Below are 23,855 nucleotides of genomic sequence, written 5' to 3' on the forward strand. Positions count from 1 at the left end.
TTGGAAAGCGTGAACATCATCAGTGTTTCCGAATTCCACTTTAGCCTTTCTCTGTCACTCTTTTCTCTCCCTCCTTTACATTGCCTTATTTTTTTTACAGCGTGCAGAAATTGCTATGGAGACCTAAGAGAAGTTGAATGTTCTCACATGGCAAAAATGTTTTTTCTTTTTTGGACGCCTCTGCTCTGAATGCAAAACCCATTCACAGGTCGACCTCTTCCTGCCTAATGATGTCCTCATGGTTCTGTTCTAATAGGTACATTGAATGACTGCTTAAAAGGCATGTCTCTACCAACTAGGTTGACAGAGGGGGATTTAGCTTTACTTTATTCTTTGTCCACAAGGCAGAAACACCTTATTTTTTTTTGCTGAGCTACACCAGGCCATTTAAGGTTGCTAATATTCCCTGTGAATGCAGCATGGATGGTATGACTATTAAATGTGCTGAGCTGGTTCACATAAATCACAACGTTTCTGCACCATTATTGGCCTAATTCTTCTATATAGCCCTAAATCTTTTTTGTTTAAACAATTTAAGCTCTTGCTCATAATCTTTCAGTAGACAATAATCACTTTATTAGACATCTAAACAGAAGTCAGAGGGAAAAACATATAGGGCCAGATTCACAGAAGAAATACGCCGGAGTATCTACTGATACTCCGGCGTATTTTCAAATTTGCCGCGTCGTATCTTAATTTGTGATTCACAAACAAGATACGACGGCATTTGGCTAAGATCCGACAGGCTTACGGCTTCGTACGCCTTCGGATCTTAGGCTGCAATACTTCGGCCGCCACTGGGTGGAGTTCGCGTCGTTTTCCAGCGTCGGGTATGCAAATTAGCGTTTTTTCCCATCGCAAAGTTAAGCAATCTTTTTCATGGCTTAACTTTACACAAGCCATGTTAAAGTATGGCCGTCGTTCCCGCGCCGAATTAAAAAAAAACAATTTCGGCATAAGTACGTTACGCACGTCGCCATTCACAAACACGTCGGGGCGCCGTAATTTCGCGCAAAGCACGTCGGGAAATTTACTAACGGAGCATGCGGAGAACGTTCGGCGTGGGAGCGCGCCTAATTTAAATGGTACACGCCCCATTTGAATTAGGCGGGCTTGCGCCGGACGTCTTTACGTTATTCCGCCGCAAGTTTGTACTCAAGTGCTTTGTGAATCAAGCACTTACGAGAAAAACTTGCGACGGTGTAACGTAAAGACGATACGTTACGCCGCCGCATTTGTACCTGAATCTGGCCCATAAACTTTTACTACCGCTAGCAGGACTTACAAGCGTTGATGGGTCATTGAGCTGACATTGTAGCATGTACCTTGCAAACCAGTTGACCATGTCCAATAATTACATAAAACATGGGCAGAAATATTGTTGATCACGGGGAAGAACTGAAAGATTGTTGCCAACACCTGCCATTAGTACGTGTCTATATGCCTCAGCTCCTGACCAAACATACAAAAATGTTTTTCCTGCTGAGGCCTCATGTGGAATGTTTTTTGTTTAGTTGACTTAACTGAACACTAGGGTTTCAGTGGAAGGATATGCCTGTGCCTGGTCAAAGCAAATCTCTAACACCTGATGGGACTTACCCATAGACAGGGAATAACTGGCAGTAAATAGCATTCAGTGTTTCGAGTTTGCTAAGCTGCTTACAATTGAAAGATTAACCATAGCTCCTGAAAGGTAATAAAGCACAGTTATTGCATACAGATAAAGCTAAAATACATTTGTATTTATTACCACACTTTCATAAAGTGTGATAATAAAGTTAATAGAGAAACTGTGCAGGGTAAGTAAAGACTACATTGTCCTAAGCAGTTTTGTTTTAATAGGTCTCATTGAATTTGAGCAGACCGCAGGAGATCACAGTGACCAACAGATAATCTAAGCAGACCAGTTTTTTATTTACCAGAACTGTCAATCGTGGTCATATATAACGCGAACCTTAGTCAGTGTATATAACATACATTGTAGAAGCTCTGTTACTATAGGGAGCAGAAATGGGAAATTAAGCAGAAAGGCAGTGTATGCTGCATGTATGGTTGCCAACTCATCCCTTTAAAAACAAACCAATATTAATTCCACAGGTTCTGTGCATAACCTGTGAGGTGGCAACCCTATGCTGCAGCTCAACTGTACCAAGACATATCCTGTTAGTTATGAATACAACATCACTTTTTACAATACACATTATTAATTATTTTTCCCTTTGTTTGGAGTCCTCTTTTAAGCTTGTCTTCAATATATATACGGTATATATATATATATATATATATATATATATATATATATATATATATATGATAGCCTCACGCAACTGTTAAATTACAGTGTTGTGACCCCACACAGTGATCTGTACTGTAATCCTGACAAGTAGGGCCGCCTAACTGCCTGTCATCCCATTACTGAGACCACACACAGCCTGAATATGCATCTGTATCCCTGCCTTATACACCTCCCTGCCGTGCCAAGACTCAGCCTCTGCTGCTCACAGACAACACACTAGGCCTTTGTTGAGTGGCATAGATTTCAAATTACAGTACATTAAATCTTCTTATGCCAGCCCAAGAAAACAAGTTTTCATGCTTGTGCATTTGTATTAATATTAATGGTGTTAGCCCACTGACAGTAAAAACCAAGAGCAAAGTAAATACATGCCAGTGATCCTGACTGAGTACTCTTGAGTGAAGTGCAAAGGCATCTATGATAGACAGATTTAGTAGCACTTAATAGTTACGATGCCCGCCGTCTTTATGAGGCTCCTGGGACAGAGTTAGTGAGTGGCAGGATGTAATGTAGAGGTAACTGCAATTTAATCCTATTAAGTACAGCATGTCAAAATGACAGCGGGCAACCTGAAAAGAATGCATTTTATGCCAGACTTTATCCATTAAGGAGTTTAGTTCTGTCTGTTTTTGAGGAGAAGGTTAGTCCAAAATGAGACTTATAATGCTGTACAACTGGCAACATTGCCAACATGACATTGCCAGTAGTATACTGTAGTAGAGTTAAAGTGACACAATTAAATACGCTAGTAAAATAAAATGACACTGAGTAATTTCAGTGGCGGCTGTATTTTTGTTTATTGCATGTAAAACTGCTTAATGACTGCTGGCATCATGAAGTCGGCCAATTCTTGAATGTGCAAAAGTAACACATTCTGTCCACTGGTAACAGCACTTTAAAGTGGACCTCCAGTCAGTAAAATATCATTAGTTAATTTTAAATATATCTATATGCAGTATATATCTATAGATTTATATATTTATAGATATATCTATAGATATATATAATATGCTTCCTCATTCTTAGCAGGTGTGTGGAGATTTACACTCACTGCATTTCTGAATTGGTTAGGAGCCACAGCTGGAACACATTACCTCGCGTAGACTGATTTCAATGCAGAAGAAGCTTCATGTGAAGGCTTCTGTTTCTGCTACAACCCCAAAACATTTTAGATGATTACATCCTCTATGCATTCAGAAACAAGAGAGACATGAGTAAACAGCTATAGCATATTTATGGATAATTCCTATGATCTTTCTTGTTTTCCTCTTTTAAATCCTAGCTTAGGCAACACTTTAGGCTGCATTCACACCTGAACGCGGCATATTTTACCACGATTTGGCGCGACAAATTGCAGCGTTTTGTCCCGCGATTTGCCGCAACAAAACGCGGTAAAATACGCCGCAGTAACATACACAGGAGGGGTGACCAACATTGTCGGCTATGGCCAAACGCCGAAAGCCGCCTGAGAAAAAAAGGTCCGGGACTTGTTTTGAGTTTCAGGCGTTTCGGCGTTCGGCGTGGAGATGTGAACCATCTCCATAGCCGACAATGTAAAATCACCCCTCCAGCGTAGTGCAGGCTGCAATAGCGTCGCGCTACAGGCGACAATACACCTAGGTGTGAATGCAGCCTTAGCCAGGAAGATTATTAATAGCTGTAAGTTAAATAAGACGCTCCAGCAAGAGAGATGGACTCTGGCATGATAAAATATGACTAGCTTAAACTACCTGATTGTGCTTTCATTGAGCACCTGCTTAGAGGAATCTGTAGTATATCTTAAGCCCCATACACACGGTCTGACTTTTTGACAACAAACTTCAAAATTAGCAGGTTTAAAAAAAAATCTGACCGTGTGTACGCTCCATCGGACAAATTTTTTGGGTTTTCATCGGACAAAAGTTCGCTCTGCAAACGGACAAACTTTTCGGCAACAAAAGTCCTACGGTGCAAAGTCCTATCGTGTGTTCAGAAGTCCATCGAACTTTTGTCCAAAGTAAAAACACGTATGCTCAGAACCAATGTTAAAATCAACCAACTATAGCAAAAGTTGACCAAAGGGTGGCGGTAAAGAGCAGAAAAGAGCTGAAAAACCACGTGATTTCGGGAAAGTTTGCTGAAAAAGTCCTGCCGTGTGTATGCATACCAAGTTCACGGTCAACGCCCTTCAAACAAAAATCCATGGAAAAGTTTGTTTGAAGTCCGACCGTGTGTATGAAGCTTTTAAGCTACCAAAGTATATGCATGATTAGACAAGGAAGATAAGGGGCAAGAGCATTAGCTTTATTATTACATCTAGATGGGGGGTAGCTGTGAGGTGCTGACAGTGTGACGGTGTTGTTCGGGTTCAGGGTCACCTGTCTTTAGACCATTTACAGTACTGCTGGAACCCATTCCCACACTAGTGCCATTGGATGATTACTTAAAATCCTCCCCTTGTCCTAATAGGAAAAAGACTAGGAAAACCATTCTTATCTATTTATCTAATTTAATAATTATTTATAAAGGATATTCCTATGCAATGATACTGAGCAGACTCCTGATAATGATCGTTGCCAACTTTATAACTAATAAATGTAAATGATAAGTAATTACTGTGTATGTTGTGTTGTCAGAAATACTAAGAGCAGCATGTTGGGAACCACGTGCAAGTGGAAGGAAACCGTATATCTTGCCTGTGTACAGTATATGAATAGTTGGCTCCCTTCCAATGTTTAAGTATGATTTAAAAAGCCTAGAGGGGAATCACTGATGTTTATAGCAGGTTCAGATTAGTCTTTGGATTTACTAGGGCAGTTTAGGCAAACAGAGCTGATATTAAAAGCTCGATTGACTTTCCAAATAGAAAATGATGCAAATAATTGGCATTAATAAAATGATGGTGAATAAAAAAAGAAGGCATTGACTGTAACAGTGGTGTCATAAAAGGGGAGCATTGGCTTAGGGAATTCTATGACATCTTTCTTGTGGGTTGCGCAATCGATGTACTGTATATTTAAAAAAAAAATGCAAAACAAAATCATTTTTTTTAAATATAATGTGGTGTAATGTTATCATTTTCAAAACCATAACCAATTTGGTAATGTCACTAAAAGGATTCACATGAACACCAGCACTCTTATACTACAACAAATGACTATAAAATAAAATACAAATACAACAAAAACTAAAAGTTATAACAGAAAATGTTACAAGTAAAACCAGGATCCTGTACAGAAATAATAATATATTTGGTATTGTTTTGCTAGATTGTCAGGACCTGGATCACTATGATTCCTACAGTGGAAGGGTATAGTTCCGATGGCCACCAGCACGTGTCTCTCAGTAGCCAGCTGTTTACTGTTGTTGGCTGGGTTTTTGTTTCATTATTAATAAATCTTACGTCAATCATACACAGTCTCGTTTCAGTTTCCTAAGTACAGCTACACTGAACTAATCACCCCTGCTGTTGCTGAATACCAGCATTTGATATCCTATACACAGATACTATCAAAGAATAAGCATGCTTTCCATGCCAACTAAATTGCTTATGTTTTTTGATTAATGATTATGTCTATGAAAGTTGATAAATTCCAGCATTTTGCATTGCAATAGATATATCCTAACATTCTGATGGCCATAGCATTAGGAGGAACTCAAATGGGTTCATGGTTGAGGTCATGAACAAAGTATTTGAAAGTTTTAGACAGTTGTGATTAAAGTGGACTTAACCACTTGCTTCCCAATCCCCTTCTCACATAAATGTGAACATAATTGTTTTTTTTTATAGAAAATTATTTAGAACCTCAAACAGTATAGATTTTTTAAGCAGATGCCTTAGAGAATAAAATGGTGTTACATTTTTTTATGCCACACAGTATTCATGCAGCGGTTTTTCAAATGCAATTTTTTGGGGAATAAATACACTTTAGTGAGTTTTAATGCACAAAACACAATATAATGCCATATTGTTTGGGGTGTATTAGACCCCAGATCTCTACTCTGCATTTAAAAGCAACTGATCAAACTGAGATCAGTTTGATCAGATGCTTTCATGGGCCAGTAATGGCCTGTTTACATTAGACCGAAACCGTAAGTGACAAAATACTCATCACTTCCGGTTTCTTAGACCATAGAGATGATTGGGGAAGTACCAATCCTTGGTCATCTCTATGGCAAGTCGTCTTGTTCCCGTGCTCCCCAGTGGGACAGGAGAGTCTGGGAAGGCACCACATGTCAAAGTGATCCAGCTGATGTGATCACTTTTACTTTAGCACTGCCAGCTGAAAAGATTAATACCGGGGTCATGACTGCAGCCACTGTTTTTAGGTAGATATGGGACTCTCTGAAATGGGAATTATGCATTTTTCAAAACTATTCAGAACCAATGATTTTTTTAAAGCTAGCAGAAGAAGGACACAAACACAAAGTGGCATCAAACATACATATTGTGTAAGCTAGGCCCTAGCAAAATCTGTGGAAGAACATTTCAGCGATTTTTATTTTCTCAGAATCCCTTCTGACCAAAGGCTTATTCAGGCTTTGTATGCTATAGTGCAAATAAGGGTCAGACTGCAGAATGCACCAGCTATTTATTGTCCCAAGGTAAATGCTAAATTGTCAGCTGTCTATCCGTGGGAGGAATGGGTCAGGAAAAAAGCGTGGTTGAATAAATACAACAAGAGCAGTGGATGTGATGGCCGGAATAACATCACATGAGCTTAATCATTGTTGCATAACTCATCCCAACTGGACAAGACACAAATAAATAAATAAATGAATGAGAAAAAAAAGATTTTGCATTTGTTTCCTGTTACTGATGTGGCAGCTGAGCTTGAGTACTCTGCCAAAGTTGCCAGGAAAATACGTCATTAAGAGGGGGGGGGGGGGTAGCTGAGAACAAAGCTTTACAAAAGACTGTTCATTCATACATGTTTATATTATTCCCATAGTTGTGCAAAAGCTTTTTGGCACAACTAGGAACAGAATCATTTGCTCTTTTGGTTAGAATATTCTATTTTTGTATGATGCAGTGATGAAACACAGGGTGGATAGACAACAGCTCCAATGTACAGCATTTTATTCTATTTAATCTTTGAGTTATATTTGACTTTTATATCTAAAAACATTTGGAATATTTATTCCCTACATTTAGTAAGATGCAACATATTTTCATAATTTGCACATAAGATATTTTGGGCCAGATTCACAGAAGAAATACGCCGGAGTATCTACTGATACTCCGGCGTATTTTCAAATTTGCAGCGTCGTATCTTAATTTGTTATTCACAAACAAGATACGACGGCATTTGGCTAAGATCCGACAGTACGCCTTCGGATCTTAGGCTGCAATACTTCGGCCGCCGCTGGGTGAAGTTCGCGTCGTTTTCCAGCGTCGGGTATGCAAATTAGCTTTTACGGCGATCCACGAAGGTACTCGCGTGCATTACGTCGTCGCAAGTCGTTTTTTACCCGTCGCAAAGTTAAGCCTGCTTTTTCATGGCTTAACTTTACACCAGCCATGTTAAAGTATGGCCGTCGTTCCCGCGTCGAATTAAAAAAAAATATTTAAGTACGTGTTACGCACGTTGCCATTCACAAACACGTCGGGGCGCCGTAATTTTGCGCAAAGCACGGCGGGAAATTTCCAAACGGAGCATGCACATAATTTAAATGGTACACGCCCCATTTGAATTAGGCGGGCTTGCGCCGGACGGCTTTACGCTACTCTGCCGAAAGTTTACACGCAAGTGCTTGGTGAATCAGGCACTTGCGCTGAAAACTTGCGGCGGTGTAACGTAAAGACGATACGTTACGCCGCCGCATTTGTACCTGAATCTGGCCCTTTGTTTCTAACTGAGCCATCAGAATTGTAAAAATGAAAATTCACTCAGAACTGAATGGTCCTCAGTTGCATTTCTTCATGTGTCATTTGTGCACATAAAATACCTTCTAGTGACCTTCTTTAGTTGATTACTATAGGTGTTACTACAAATATATTCTGGTGGCTTAGTGGTTAGCATTGTGGTCTTACATTTCTGGGGCCATGGGCTCACTTTTCACCAGAGCTCTGTCTGCATGGAGGTTGTATGCTTCCCTGTGTCTCAGTCCAAGAACAGACAGGAAGGTTAACTTCTAACCCAATTCAATGGAAGTGTCTATATAATTCCAACCCAGTCTATATAACTGATACAGGTATTTTATTGCAAACTGCTCTAGGGTAGGAACAGAATGGTTTCAAACTCTGTAAAGTCTTACATAACATTTCATTGATCCGAAAAAAAATTCAATGATTAAGTAATAGAATTTAAAATAATGCCAGTGTACTATTTATTGGCAGAGGCATCTGCGTGCATGTTACAATTTCAACACCCACAGGGTGTCATAACAACATACTGGGTTCCACCAAACTCGTATATGTTTATACATCTTTCTAGTTAACATTTCTTCAGAATGCCTTGTCATGGCCATAGAAAAAAAGAGTAATGGTTGCTAGTATTCTGGATAGCCATTTAGTCTTCTACATATATAGCATTGAAAGCCAAAATTCCTCACCTTTTCATGGACAGCAAACAAACAAGCACCCTCATCAGGACCAGCCTGGAAATATTGGGGTTGATTTTGGCAAATAGGTTGGTTACTTTGCAAGAGAAGTTGCACTGTACAAGGGAATTTTACTCAGAGCTTAGTGAATGAGGTAAAATCTTACTTTGCAAAGCAAACCCAATCTTGTGTAAGGGAAAAAATGCATTGGGCTTGGACAAGATTGGATGATGGAAGTCAGCAGTACTTCATCGCATTCACTAAGCTCTGGGAATAATTGCTTTGCAAATTACAACTTCCTTTTCAAAGTAAACTGTTTTTTTCTTTTTTTTACCTTTAGTAAATCAACCCCATCTTCTACTGCAAATCAATATTTAGAAATGAGCCAGTAGCTCATATTGTCATAAACAAGTGTTTATTTAATGCTAGACCTTCTTTAATACACCTAAAGGCCATGGTGACTTAAAGTACCCTATTTCATCCTCAACACAAGTACATGTGAATGTTTTTGCTCTTTTAGAAGAGCTAGCTTAGTTTGGCAGTTTAAAGAAAATGTGCCCTTTTTAGTCTGCAATTAAAATTTATCTTGTTCCATACTTATAAGATTTTCTACATCCTCGGTGTTCCCCAGAATGTAGAAGGAAAGTTGCAATCTGGGTGGATGACAGCCAACATTCTGTTACCCAGCTGTTCTAGACCACTTAAATAAACAGCATGGCCCACACACCTCCTTCTCTTTTAATTAGGTGGCATGTTTATAACAGTGGTTATGGCACAGGTCCCTTATTAGTTAGACCCGACCAAGTGAAATTTTAAATCTGACATCGGTTCTTTTATCATGTTACTTGCCCGCAATATATCCGGTGGCTTTCCATTGGCTTGTACCAGAATATTTCAAAATTAATTTGCCCTTGCCATTATGAGAAAATATGTAATGAAAATATATTTGGTAATGTTATTTTTTCTAGTGCAAATCAAGGCATGGCTAGATCTGGGATTCCATGGTTCTAGGCTATTTATACAGCTTTTTCCTGATGATAACTGTATACATTGGACAGCTAGCAATGCATAGATGAGAGTTGTTTCAGTGAAGATCCTGGTGGTATACATAAACCTGTGTAATAGCAACTAGTAATATGACATTGGAATGAGACCATATAGACATAAAATGTATAGTTAGTCTAATTGAAAGGTAACTGAACACGTAGATTTGTCAGAAGATATGTCAGCATTGTTATGACTTCAAATCCTTTGTAAATGTTTTATTCCTATACTGCACAGAATATTAAAATAAAAACAAGTTTGAAAAAGTAAAATAATAACTATGTGCATATTTAGTTTTTGCTAAAAATATTTTATTTTTTTGCAGGCTGTTTGTATCAGATAGCTCTAGCTATTATGAGTGTGTGTGAAGGAGTATGGGCACTTCCTCTCCCAAAGCCAAAGCCTACAGACCCCAAATCAGAATTTGACAGCATCCTCCACATGGCCAAACATCTACTAAGTGACACCAAGAATCTCTACACCAACTTTGTAAGTACTTAAGCATAACATAGTTGGGATTTCATTGCAAGTAACTTTTACTGCCCTCATTTAACTGGTAAAGGGGTCGTTAGGACCTCATACTCCTATCAAGGCAATAAAAAGCTAAATAAAACTCACGTAACTTAAAAAAATCGAATGAAAAATAAATTAAAACTCCCAATTGATCACTTAGGGTTTTTTTCTTCAGGATTATGATGGACAGCAATAGCTTCCATGTCTTTACATTATGATTTCTACTCACTGTTTCAAATTAAATGAGATAATTAAGAATGGCAGCATGGCATCTAACTATTGGGATTTCCCAGAAGCCCATGGCCCAGTTGGAATTTTGTCAATCTTCAACTCAAAACTCCCAGCTGCAAATATTGGTGATCTTTGCTCCCCTAAGATTAACCACTTTTTTACAGCATAGGCAAGCCAACATAGATTTATAGTTAAAGAGAATTACAGGAAATTTCAATAATGGATAAAAAAAAATCACTAGCACGTCGGATTGACTGCACTTATCATTTTTTGTTTTTGTTATTTAGAAAATCAACTCCCCACAGGTAAGAGTCAGGTCATGTTTGATGGGAAATGGTTGACTGCCCGTAATAACTGCATTGTTTGTTAGGACCAGTATGTCATTAGAATCTACTGGATGTTTGTCTGAGACTGTCTGCTTTTTTACAATTGCACCAAACCATCTGGAACATTAAGCCTTAATTGCAAATGGTGCATCAAAACAAAAACAGAAATACAGTTAAATACAGTAGCTATGCAATGAAGGGCATATTTATAATGCAAATAAACTCACATTCACCAAAGATTCACTGCAAGTAATTATTTGAGGTGCATGGCATTTTAAATGACAGAGATTGATTCACCACCAGTGAATGTTGGGTTAAAGACACTTTCACTGCTTTATAAATATACCCCTCAGTTGTGATATGCCCAAAGTTCTCTTTTTATGGTTCATTGGGAACTTGGCTAGGTAGACTCTGCAGTGAAAACAACAAAAGCCTCCCTTCAGAATTATACATAGATCCTGTGGTGAAAAGAACCTCTATATGGTACTGTTCAAGGCAGAAATCTTAAAAACCGTCTTTCTTTTCAATGCTGAAGGCGGTGAAACAGATAACTATTCCTGGAGAGCCAGATGTGGCTTTTTAGAACATAAGGCGTATTCTGTGCTGTGTGCCTACTCTCCATGCAGTAAGAGTTGTATTTTTACTAAAAGCCCCACTCAGCCCAGACCTTGCATAAAGGGCAACTAAGCCTGTAAAGTTCTGATGTTAGAATATGAAATATATATTTAAAGTTAAACAGTTATGAGGACTGCATTTGACATTATTAGTTGTGGTCAAACTTTCCCAACTCCAGCCAGAACTTTTTTTTAGCTTTGGATAGAGTGGGGAATGGTGACAGTCTCACTAGAAGCTTTTTTCCCCCATTTTGTCTACATACTGAACATCAGACAGTAAATTAAGCAAGGGAAAATCTCCTGAGTGGGCAATGGCAGAACATTTAAAGCCAAATCAAAATCTTAAACCTTTTTATTTCTTGGGAATCATGTACCCTTGCATGGTATGCTCTGGTACTGATTTCTTGCAAGGAAATGCAATAAAGTACCTTTTTAAGGTATTATCTGCTGAATTCCCCTGTACTGCAGTGTGCTATGCTGGCAGAGCAACAGTAACAGCCACACCACTTAGCACAAACTTCTTCACATAAACTTGTATTGCAGAGAAAGGAAGGGGGAGCGTGCCTGAAAAAGCACTTTGGTGCTTATTTATCTGTCATATCTCAGCTGACTAACAGGCAACTGGGAGTAACACTAAGAAAATGGAGGTTGTTAGGTTGTTAGTATAAAATCAGTCTTAAAGCATATCTATTTCGGTGACTTCACATGAGCTTTACAATCTGACACTAACCCTAATCCAACAGATTACATTACCTATGTTTTGTGCACATTTTAAAATACTGGGTTAATCATTATTGATAGCCTCATGTTCGTATAATAATTTTCATTTATTATTCACATGTCTAAATTGTATCTTTGTTTTCAGAAAGCAAAATACCCATATGAAGGGGAGCACAAGCTGGAAAGTTTACCGGTGCTGACCATAAATGCTGTGGAGCTGTCTAGTATTCAGGTAACTAAAAACATTAAGAACTGAAATTCACGTATAATATGTATAATATAATATAATATGTAATAGAATAGCTCACTTGCTTTACAATACTGGTGTGCAGGCATGTACTGTTTTCATATAAGTGATCAAAGGCTCTCCATCAAAAAATGTTTTTTTTCGTTTTGGGTAGAATTCATCTTGACAATTTTGATGTGTTAGATCAGGGATCCTCAAACTACGACCCTCCAGCTGCTGTAGAACTACATATCCTATGAGGCATTGTAACACACTGACATTCAGAGACATGACTAGGCATGATGGGAATTGTAGTTCCTGAACAACTGGAGGGCCGTAGTTTGAAGTCCCATGTGTTAGATTTTCATTTTGTTTTCTAACAATAGTTTTAAATACTTAGCAATATTCGTGTTCATTCAACATATTTTACTACACAACCAAGTTAAGCTGCCCATAGATGGATTGAAATTCGTACAAATGAGCAGGCACCAGCCAAACTTTGAAGCATCTATGGACGTTCACACTTGACAGAAGTTCATCTAACAATCGATTTCTGTCAAACAAGACTGCTGGAAAACTTCTTTCGATCAGTGACTTGCAGTGAATTGGTTGCAGTCGATGATCAGTGTAGGAGTTAGAGTACAATGTCCCAGCAGGGAGGATTCCTCCATTCACCTCTCATGTGTGGATGGGGGATTTTATTTTTTATTAACCCACCCTCTGATCAGAAAAAAGATGATCTATAGGTAATATTGTTTGTATTTCATCCAGTTACATAAATATGAAACTAGAGTGGTTTTAATAAATTTTATTAAAAGTTTAATTTAATGCATATAAACTATTTTTAGATAAAATCTTTACTTTACAAATCAATATTTAATGCAGAGGGCTTTTAATGCAATCTGGGCTGTCTAATAAGAAAGCCTAGCACTAGCCCTGCACATGCTGACTGCTTTTGCAGACTAAAGCTGGCCATACACTGACCATAGACTGATATACTGTATAGCTGGCCATAAACTAACTCTATACAGCAGTGTTTCTCAACCTTTTTTCAGTCAAGGCACCCTTTTTTAAATTAGGTACAATCTCATGGCACCCCATTCTAAAATGTAAAAAACTAAACTAATAGTTTTACTTAATGCAGCAACATCCAAACACGCAGGACACCCAACATTAGAGGTAATTTATTCCTGCAAAGCAGATACATATTTGCACACTGGTACTGGCTAGTACCAGTGTGCAAATATGTATTTTCACCCTAGTACTAGTCGGCACCAGTGTGCAAATATGAACTTGCACTCTGGTACTTACTAGTAATCCAATGTTTCTCTTCTCCCTCAGCGTCTCTCCTTCACTCATCAATCAATGTCAATAATTGATAGGAGGCCAGTGGCTTGAAGGTTGTAATGGTGCACAATGTGGCTTTATGTAACTAAAAGGTAGGCCTTATCCATCCGCTGGCTTGTTTACAATTTTTGGCCAATTTTTTGTTTTTTTGCCAAAGCACACTTGAAGAAACCTGAAGGCACCCCAGGGTGCCTGTGCACCCTGGTTGAAAAAGGCTGCTATACAGCACCCAATCTCCTGCTCTAGCCATTGTTGCATTGTTAGGACTGACTGTCAAAATGGCAAAATTTAGATGGAGCCACTGTTGGAACAAAAATTTTCTAGCATGCTCCTTCATCAAACGTTGATCAAATGATTGACTTTGTCAAAGGGAGCTGGGCTAGCATGGCCACCCACTGAGAGAATTTCAGCTGGTTCCTCAGGAACTGGACAAAATTTGCACACTGTATGGTTAGCCTAAAGATCTCTAGACTGTGGTCTCTACAAAATAGGAGGAGGAGGGTGTGTCCATCCTCTGAGTCATTCAGCTGCATATGCATTTTTATGTGTATGCAACCCGAGATCCTGATATTTAGGTACTTGCATATCTCAGCATTAAGCCAGATGACTGCAGAGCACAAAACTCATATTCAACGTCTATTAACTAGAAGGAATACACATGAAGCATCAATATGCAGGATTTCCATATTTACCGTACTAAAATAACAAAAAACATATTTTGCTTTTAGTTTGAGAACGAAAAACAGAAAATAAAAAACTACTCTATATGGGAAAACACTATTCATTCCTATTTAGGGGTAATAAAAAAAATCTCCTTAAACCAATTAGATCTTGCAAGCCAGCATAAGTTTGTTAAGCCAGAATAAAACCAAAATCTTAAATAGTGCACTTAATTGGTGTTAAACATTGCTATATTGTTTTTCCTGCGCGGCGCTCATGTCCCAAAACAGATTAAAATGTAATTTCTGGCACACAGACCACAAAGAAGCTCATTCAAGTTCTCTTGGATCATATGTGGCTGCTTTTCAAGTGAAAAGTTTTCAGCATTCAAAGTTTGCCAGATCAAGACTAGCCAAGCCTCTTTTTCATGTCTTTATAACATGAAGCCATAATCACTACCGTTATCTTTAGCAGAGCAGTTTACTTCCTTTGTTTATGCGATTTATGTTTTCTGCTAAGAATTTGGCTCTGCAATAGTTGAAGTCATAACCCGACTATCTTATAAACAGCACTCGTACATTGGGAAACAGTGATGTTTCACGTAAGCCTGTCTGCAAAACTGTGTCATTTACGTCAACAATAAGTTGCGGGTCAATGGCTTTCTCGGATATAATTTTTTTGGAAGTCATACAAATTATCAGTGATGTGATCTCATTAATTACCAGCAAATGACAATGCTGGGAAAAAGGACAGTTTGGATACAGATAGTGTTAAATGAGATAGGAGAGGTTATTCTGCAATTATTCACGGAGTGCAAACACAGTTCTATTTTTTGAAGATATTATGACTGTAAAATGATATCATTCTTGGAATAAAATGACCCTTCCAGATTAAGCTGTGTCACTGGAGTTTGACAGTAATTTGCCATTGGGGGCAACTTGTTTTGTATAAGTGGATGATGTCACAGGAGCATGAGATATATATTGCGTGGAATATCTTGTTCAAAGCCCTTGATGTCATCGACAGCTGGAACCTTTTGGAAACAACTTGCAAACACGGGTCTTCCTGCGCAAATCCTGACCCCAGGAAATCATCGCTTAGCAAACCTCCCACTATTCATAAGCAATGTTCATCCGAGCAAGCAGAGGAGTAGAAATGATTTCCTGTCTCCGCTTACTGTCATCTCCGGGTGTCTTAGGCAAACATGCATCCAAAAGCGCAACAGGGAAATAGTCAAAACAATACATCCCCAAACCAAAATAAGAGCAAAATCTCCAGTGATGTGAACTTTGCACGGACACGCACAGCTGAACTTGACAGCAAACACAGTGCATTAGACTGACACCTTGTGGCCATAGTAGTATTACGCTCTACAAAGTACAACAGACGCCTTCTTAAAACTGAAGGCATTTCACATGTCTCCGATTTATTCCGCACTTTGAGGAGTTGTGGGCACAGTCATGTGCAGCAAAATATATACATCATACATTTGTTTAATAACACAGTGCAAAGATGGGCATTGATATGTGGTAACTCATGGCAACAGATCACATAAATACAGTGATGGATTGTCCAATTGTGTTTATAAAATTTACACCTCAATGACATTCTGAAAATTTTCTTTAAGAAGATGCTATACATTTAATAAACACAGTACAGATTGTGTCACAAGGACTGTACAGTATCTTTGAAACTGCAGTAATCAGTAGTAAACAGTCAAGCTCCTTTTTAATAAACAAATATTTTATTTATTGCTATGAGTTACTGCACTTTAAATGTCATCATTGCTATTTGCGCTGCTTTATTAAATAAGCCTGGATGATTTTCAGACCAAGTTTTTACTGCAGGATCTGCGGCTAGTTTGTTCTATGCCATTTTTCCCATATTAGTCTTAGCCATGGAGAAATGCGAACCTTTTTTTTTTTTTAAATAGGGCCCTGTGCCTTAAGATTTTCCATGCATTTGAGTCAGTTTCTCCCTGGGCCTCGAAACAAGGTAACCCTTGATCTGCCAGCAGTTTTCTCATTTCCACCAAATGAATGTATCACTGTGTAGACTTCATTTCCATGCGCGCACTGGAAGCATGGGAATAATTCCCAACTTACTTTAGCAATTTCTAATGTAATAAAAGTGTTCCACACTCTGGCATCTTGGGAATTGGCCTCTCATCAAGGAATGTTTCAAAGCTGATATTAACACCGTTTCTGAAGCTTTCTGCCCTAATGCATAAACATACAATTGCAGAGTGATTTTTAACCCCTCCGGGTCAGCTAAATATCTGGATTTCATGCCGTAAGTCTAAGGGGTAGCTGCAGCTAAGCAGCCTAATGCATGACTGAGACATAAACATCCACTATTTTAATTGCAAAAGATTTGTAGAGGGAAAAACGTTGCACCTATTCATGCTCTATATTGCATTGCCAAAATTCTGAATACAATTTCAATGCACCTAAGCAGTGCAGGCAGTGCCGTCTTAATAGCATCATGGGCCCCTGGGCAAAGTAATGCACTGGGGCCCCTACCAGCCTGACCCAAATTTACGCACCTACGCTCAAGAATTGAACAGGGGAAGGCAGAAGGACATCAGGAGAGCAAGTTCTGGGACACTGCTTGGGACACCCTGGTAAAACTTTGTAAAATCCATGACTATCCTAGCAAATATGGGACAGTTGGCAAGTTCGATGTAATGCAAGATTATCTTGGGGCCCCCATGCACCTGGTGCCCCTGGGCAGTGCCCACATGTGCCCAGGCATTAAGACAGCCCTGAGTGCAGGAGGTGTGCAAGGTGCAAATGCATTGAAAGAAAATGCTATATGTTAAAATATGCATTGTAGGGCATTGGAAGCCCATCCAAATGTAATGGTCTACATTAGGGTTTCTCAACCAGGGTTCCATGGAACCTTAGGGCTCCTCCAGAGATTGCTAAGGGTTCCTTGAGCAAGGAGCAATTTCTGCCCCTCAGATAAGTTTCCTCTGACACCATTGATCTTTTTAGCAATCTGTAAGGGGTTAATTCTTCCCAAGGACCACAAGTGTAAGGAGCATTCTTCTCAATGACCATCACACTAATGTTTCATGAGTTTTAGATATAGTCATTTTCCCCAAGACCAGAATGTTATTTGAAGGGTTCCTCTGTGCTGAAAGGGTTGGGAAAGGCTGGTCTTCATAAATGCAATGCATCCGAACTCACAAGATACAGCATGTAGGAGAAAAAGTTATGAAACTGAGAACAAAGAAAAACAGAGCAAAAGGGTAGGAAACTTTCAGGTTGCTTATTTCAAATGAAGCAAGCATCTTTTTGCTGTGGGTAACAGCCAGTTTCCTTTGCTCTAGCATTTAATCCCTCTTTGATGCTGCTACACCTCTAGCCTTACTCCAAGTAAGCCCCTCAGAGCCCTTCTCTCTGCCATCCATCAGCTAGCACAGCAGCTCCTTCAGCTTCATGCTAGCTTTAAAAATCTGGCTGGTGGTAGCTGCTTTTAGAAAGATAGATTTCAGGTAATTAAACCCACTGAATCAAAAATATTTTTACAACGTTGAAAACAAAGCATAAAAAAATAATAATTGTTTTTACATATCTGCCTGCAGTTGTTCCTTAAGAGAAGTGTTTATGGTAAATCCATGAATGTCAAGGATGCAAAACGTGTTACAATTTTATGACATTGGCATTCAATGCGAACCATAAATTGAAGGAAAGGATGACATAGAGGAGGCAGCTGACCATGGTAAAAGGAAAAAGAGGATATGATGTGATTTGCAGAGTGGTCTGTAGATGTGATAACAGATCAGCAAACCATTAACACGATCCAGCTGCCAACATCTATCCAGCAGAACCATGACGTAGATGGATTATACCAAGCTGTATTTTATAAACAAAGTTAAGAGGACATATTCGTTTGTGGAAGAATTTTCCTGTCCTGTTGGCTTAAAGGTCTAATAGGGTAAAAGAACAAGTAAATACGGCAGAGATGTTTAGGCTTATGAAGTTATTTTTTCACTCAAAGGAAAATACTAGGTTAATGTGGCATTTTCCTGTTCAGTGGTTGGAAGAAAAAGATGACGTGACTGTAATAAGTTCTTATTCCTGATGTGTGTTGTGTTATTCAGATTTTCATTCTTTGTGACACAGACATAGGCCATTACATTGTTAGGTTTGTGGTTCTTTATTTATTTTTTGTAACCAACATAAATTTTGTTTTTTTTAGATTCCTGCTGGTCTTACGAAGCTCAGCTCTGAGCTCTTCATATATCAGAAGCATTTTGATTGGCTGAAGAAAGCGGCACATGTTGTTCGCCCCTTGGATCACGAGTTTACCAGCATTCATAATCGCATTGACAAGCTGGTGAAGAAAATTGATACTTTGGTATGCACATTTTTATTGCTGCCTGCTTTGGTTATGATTAATGCATATGGTTAAAATATCTCATACCTTATTTATTAGCTATTTATGTCTAGCTAAGTCGACTCTTGAAAAAGATGCAAGTCAAAAGATTGGTGAAATTAATATTGGTTGTATAATGCAACTCCTACAGATGCATACTGAGAAATACAAGATTGAGAGCAGACTCTAAAACACTTTTTTTTCTAACAGGTCACTGCCTTAAGCGAATATTAGACCATCATAATGGTCCAAACTGTTAATATGTACTGCTTTTCTGCCTCAATAAACATTTAAACCCAAATCTCTGCACACTCCCAAAATCTAACATGTCTCATCTAAATAAAGGGCTTTGTCAGGGTTGAATAAGTGTCACATAATAAAGTGGATAAATGTGCTCAAACACACACATTTAAAGCGTTTATTGTACTCCCCCCCCCCCTCCGGTGCCACATTTGGCACCTTTCGGGGGGGGGGGCAGGATACCTGTCTTTCACAGGTATCCTGTCCCCACTTCTGGGAGCCTCAGCCATGGGTATTGACGTCACTGCGGGGCTCCCTCCTCCTTCCCCGGCCGCCGGGCCAGTAGGAGAGAGGAGTGGCACCTAACACATGCGCAGTAGGGTTTCCAGCGTGAAGCTGTAAGGCTACACTGCCGGATTCCCTTACTCGCAATGGAGGTTGCAGCACCCGACAGCTGATGTAAACATCACTAGACTCCAGGAAAGGTAAGTGTCTGAATAATAAAAGTCAGCAGCTGCAGTATGGGCAGCTGCTGGCTATTTTTGCAGCGGTGGCAGACCTTGACTTTAATGGCAGCTGCCATTTTCTTGCTTTTACAGGCAAGATAATGGCGGCCGCCACTACATGTGTGTTTGTTTATGCACAGTTATTTACTTTATTACGTGACACTTATTCCCCCTGACAAAGCCCTTTATTTGGATGGATCTACAGTCTCTTTACTTTTTAATTAAAGCCATAGGTATATAACCTAATATACAGAGAATTATAACTATTGTGCTCTTGAGGCAGTATTCAAGTCACAGGTCCCCACTACACACCTTAATGTAAGGTTGTAACAAACAAAAGCAAAGCAAACCAGCCCCTTAACACCAGAACAGGTGTTCCCATTGGAAGATTCCCCCTGTTCAACTACAACATTTTGGATATTCTATATTTTTTTATATATATTTTTTTGTTTCAGTGACAGTAGTCACCAGGACAAGAGAGGGTGAATCACCCCAGTGGTGCACAGACAGCAATAAAATGTATTTTTTCCTATTATAATCCAACACTGGAACTAATTGCTATTATTATTTCTTGCAGATGACAAGACTTAACATTGCCCGTGCTAGTGACTCACCTCTGCCACAGCTTCCTAACACAACAACCCAGTGGGGGGTTGTACAGACCGGCCATGCCGTTTTCCATCATTTCCACCTCTTCCTGGACTATGCAACTCGTGCCCTTGTACTTATGAAAAATAAGTTGTGAAAAGAACTTTACCATTGATGAACTTCTGCCTCAGGACAGGCCAATGTGCTGCAATAATAACAGGCTGCCTGAAGTAGAGGGAAACTCTTCTTGATTGTTCATGATCTATGGATCTTACGAAACACAATTGCCTAACTTCTACTGCACCTGGTTTTCAGGAATGTGCACGGTGACACTACAAACTTTTTTTTTGTTTTTGTTTTATATTTACATGTAATATGTTGATCTATAATTCCTATTTATACTGCCAACTATTTATTTATTTATTTATTTCCCAGGTTAATATTTAAATATTTTTTTTTCATTTGGATTGGATGTCTGACCTCAATCTAAAGAAGAGTCTTGGCTGGTTTCTTAACAAAATGTTATTGTAATAATTATATATTTAAGTAGCGGTTTTATATATTTAAAAAAGGTATTGGCGTTGTGGATGCTTTTACCTTTAAGTCTTTAAGCATGTTGGCTGGCTCCTATTTTTTGTGTCCATTGTTGGCCATGTTTTTTTTTTTTTTTAGCGAAGAGTACTAAAACACTAGAAAAATAGAGGAAATTTACATTTTTATACGTCTTCTTCCTTCATGAACATTCCAGATCAACACTGTAATAGAATGCTCACTGGGCAAATGACTTTTATGATCAGGCAAAAATCCTGAAATCTTTCTTTGATTGCTTGCATTGACTTCTGTTAGACAGAACTTGTGTTATTCACTATGGTACCGGGATCAAGTAAATGAAACTGAATTATAGTCAGTTGCACCTGCCCATAGACATAGGATGGCTATGACTGTTGTTGCTATTTTTGGCTTGCAAGTCTTCTTTCTATGGGTAAAAACAGACACGGTCAACTTTTCTCAGGGAAAAAAATGATTGTACAGTTAAAAACCTAGCGATTTCCCTGTAATAAGTCAGCTGCAGTGCCTAAGTGCAAGTCGATCGTGGCTGCACATCCAACTGCTCTCTAAGGTCTTTGGGCACATTACATTTTTGGATGAGCCGTTTTTGTCTCCAGGATGTAAAAACATCAAATGACACAGATAGCATTTATTGCACAGATAGGGGGGCGGGGGAGTTTAATCTATAATTTATTTTAATGGACCTATCACAACTGTGTCTAAAACAGGCATAGTGAGAATAGGTTATTCTGAATGTATATTACTGAATGTGGGGGTTTGATGATATGGCGGTTACCTTCAGCTTTACTCTGTTGGCCCTTTAAAAAAAATTCAACAAAGTGCCTCTCAGGTTATCTAAAAAAAAAAAAAAAAGAAAGAAAGAAAAAAAAAAAACCCTTGGCACGACTGTAACGCAGTACAGTAAAACATTTCAGACATCATTACATAAATGATTTTCATATACTTTATGCTTGGTTAATGTGCCTGACGTTTGGTTCACAGTCTTTCTATGTTTTTCCTCTTATTTTCTTTCTCCCTCTCACTTGTGGACTGTTCTAAAAGGGTGTGACACACCAAGCAGCCCAGCACTCAATCCTTCCACTTAGAGATGTGCAGAAATATTATGCCTTGTTATAACAAGCTGGCTTTTCTCAGCCAAGCTGTGTGACAGATCCACAATGCCAGCAGAACTTTATGAAGTGCTAGGGACACCTTGTGGCTGTGTGTGTCATTTCACATTTATTCCAAGAGCAGTGTACAAGTGCCTGGATATGGACAGACATACTGTACCTTTTATTTAAGGCTTGTCTTACTAATTCATTTTAAATTGATTTAACAGGCAGCTTTACAACCTAAACATTTAAAATTATTTGCTGAATTGTTTTTGGTCCTTTAAGTTTACTAGTATGCTGGCCACCTTGGGGCACATTTTCATTCAAACCAATAAAAGGGACTGGAATAATAATTATTATTGCATTGGAGGGACCAAAAAAGTAGCAATTTTACATATGCAGAGATGATCCATGATGCTGGAAAATATGATGCAAGAGCATATCCTCCTCTGCCTACTGTAGGTAGGATTTGCATTACCTTTACTGCATGTATCTCTTGGCTGAAAGCACTGAGGGGACTGGGCTCATTCACTTAGCAAAGGGATGCTGTGTCTAGTTTATCCAAACATGTGCAAGAAAAAAACCCTTTTTTTAATAAAAAATGTATTTTCCTGAAAATAACAGATTGCATAATTCTGTCGTGCCAGTTTGCCTGTCTTCAATGCCTTGATTAACTAACCCAGTCCAATTATACAGACAAGGGGTTCTGGCTGAAAAAAGTATTGAAGAGGGTCAACATAATAACCAGGCAACCAGCATTTTCAGAAGATCTGCAGCTGTTTCTTTCTATAGTTCTACTACACATAATTGGATAATCAAAGGGAGCACAACTTCATTTTGCTAAATGAACATTCTTTACTCTTTTATTTAATTAACCCCATAAAGTCTACTGGCACCAGCTGGATCTGTAATTTTAATGAATAAAATACTCTGGCATATCTGCAGGCTTTTGTTAATACAACAATGTCTGCTGTTCATATAAAGTTCCGTACACACGATCAGGCTTTTGCCCGGCCAAACTCACATCGGAATTCCATCGGCGTAAAAGAGAACATGTTCTCTATCTAAACGCCGATGAAATTCCTCGGAATATCCGATGGAAAAACTCAGATGGGCATACACACGGTCGGAATTTCCGATGGAAAAAGTCCGTCTGACTTTTTCCATCGGAAATTTCGATCGTGTGTACGGGGCATCAGATATATATATATAAAAAGTATATATATATATATATATATATATATATATATATATATATATATATATATATATATATATATATATATATACACACAAACAATGTTTTTTTGTTTTTTGTTAATGCACTTGCCAAATAATTTGGGAGTTTCTAAACACTCCATCTATGTCTCATGGTGGAGACTCTTTGATGTCACTTAGTTAAGATGACTTACATGATTTTAAATCATTTGCATGTTTGAACAGTAACAGACATTTTTTTTCAATTTTAATGTTTGGTTTTTAGTGTTTACATAATACTAAAAAAAAAATCAATGCAAATATGGTACATTTCTTCTTCTTTCTAAGTCATTATAGTGTTTGAATGCAGAATACTGGTATACAGTTCAAGAAGCCTTTGCACACATTTTTTAGTGTCATTTAACATTGTTACTTTTCTGTTATGTTATTTATAGTGGTAGTTATCTGTTAACCAATTGGAGTTTTGAAACAAGTAACTGTTCTTGGTTTCAATAAGCCTTACTGTAGTAATTTTAATTCTATTCCTATGTATAAAAGCCATAGACATATGTTGATGTACAAATGTACATTGTGTTTCAGATATCAGGTCTTTCATTTGCTAAAAATACTACTTTATTTAATGCAAAAAAAATAAAAAATTCTGTGCAGTAATTTAATGACAGCCAATGTAATGGTAATTTAACTAGTTTAGTACAACCCACAGAAGCTGTTTTTTAATTGGCTGCTGTGGATTTGTGCACACTGTAGCATTAAATAAAGA

At 38.4% G+C, this 23,855-nt stretch overlaps 1 protein-coding gene across 1 annotated transcript in view; it reads left to right on the forward strand.

Annotated features, from left to right (window-relative positions):
• The window catches only part of IL11 (interleukin 11), a 33,584-nt gene extending 11,931 nt beyond the window's left edge, over positions 1–21,653 (forward strand). Inside the window, exons 2-5 of the mRNA XM_040325628.1 lie at positions 10,188–10,351; positions 12,412–12,498; positions 18,706–18,864; positions 20,206–21,653. Coding sequence (XP_040181562.1) covers positions 10,188–10,351; positions 12,412–12,498; positions 18,706–18,864; positions 20,206–20,373 — 578 coding nt within the window. The 3' untranslated portion in view covers positions 20,374–21,653. The remainder of the gene's footprint in view (positions 1–10,187; positions 10,352–12,411; positions 12,499–18,705; positions 18,865–20,205) is intronic.
• Positions 21,654–23,855: the final 2,202 nt, after the last annotated feature.

This window comes from Rana temporaria, chromosome 10 (assembly GCF_905171775.1).
Source record: "Rana temporaria chromosome 10, aRanTem1.1, whole genome shotgun sequence".
NCBI lineage: Eukaryota > Metazoa > Chordata > Amphibia > Anura > Ranidae > Rana > Rana temporaria.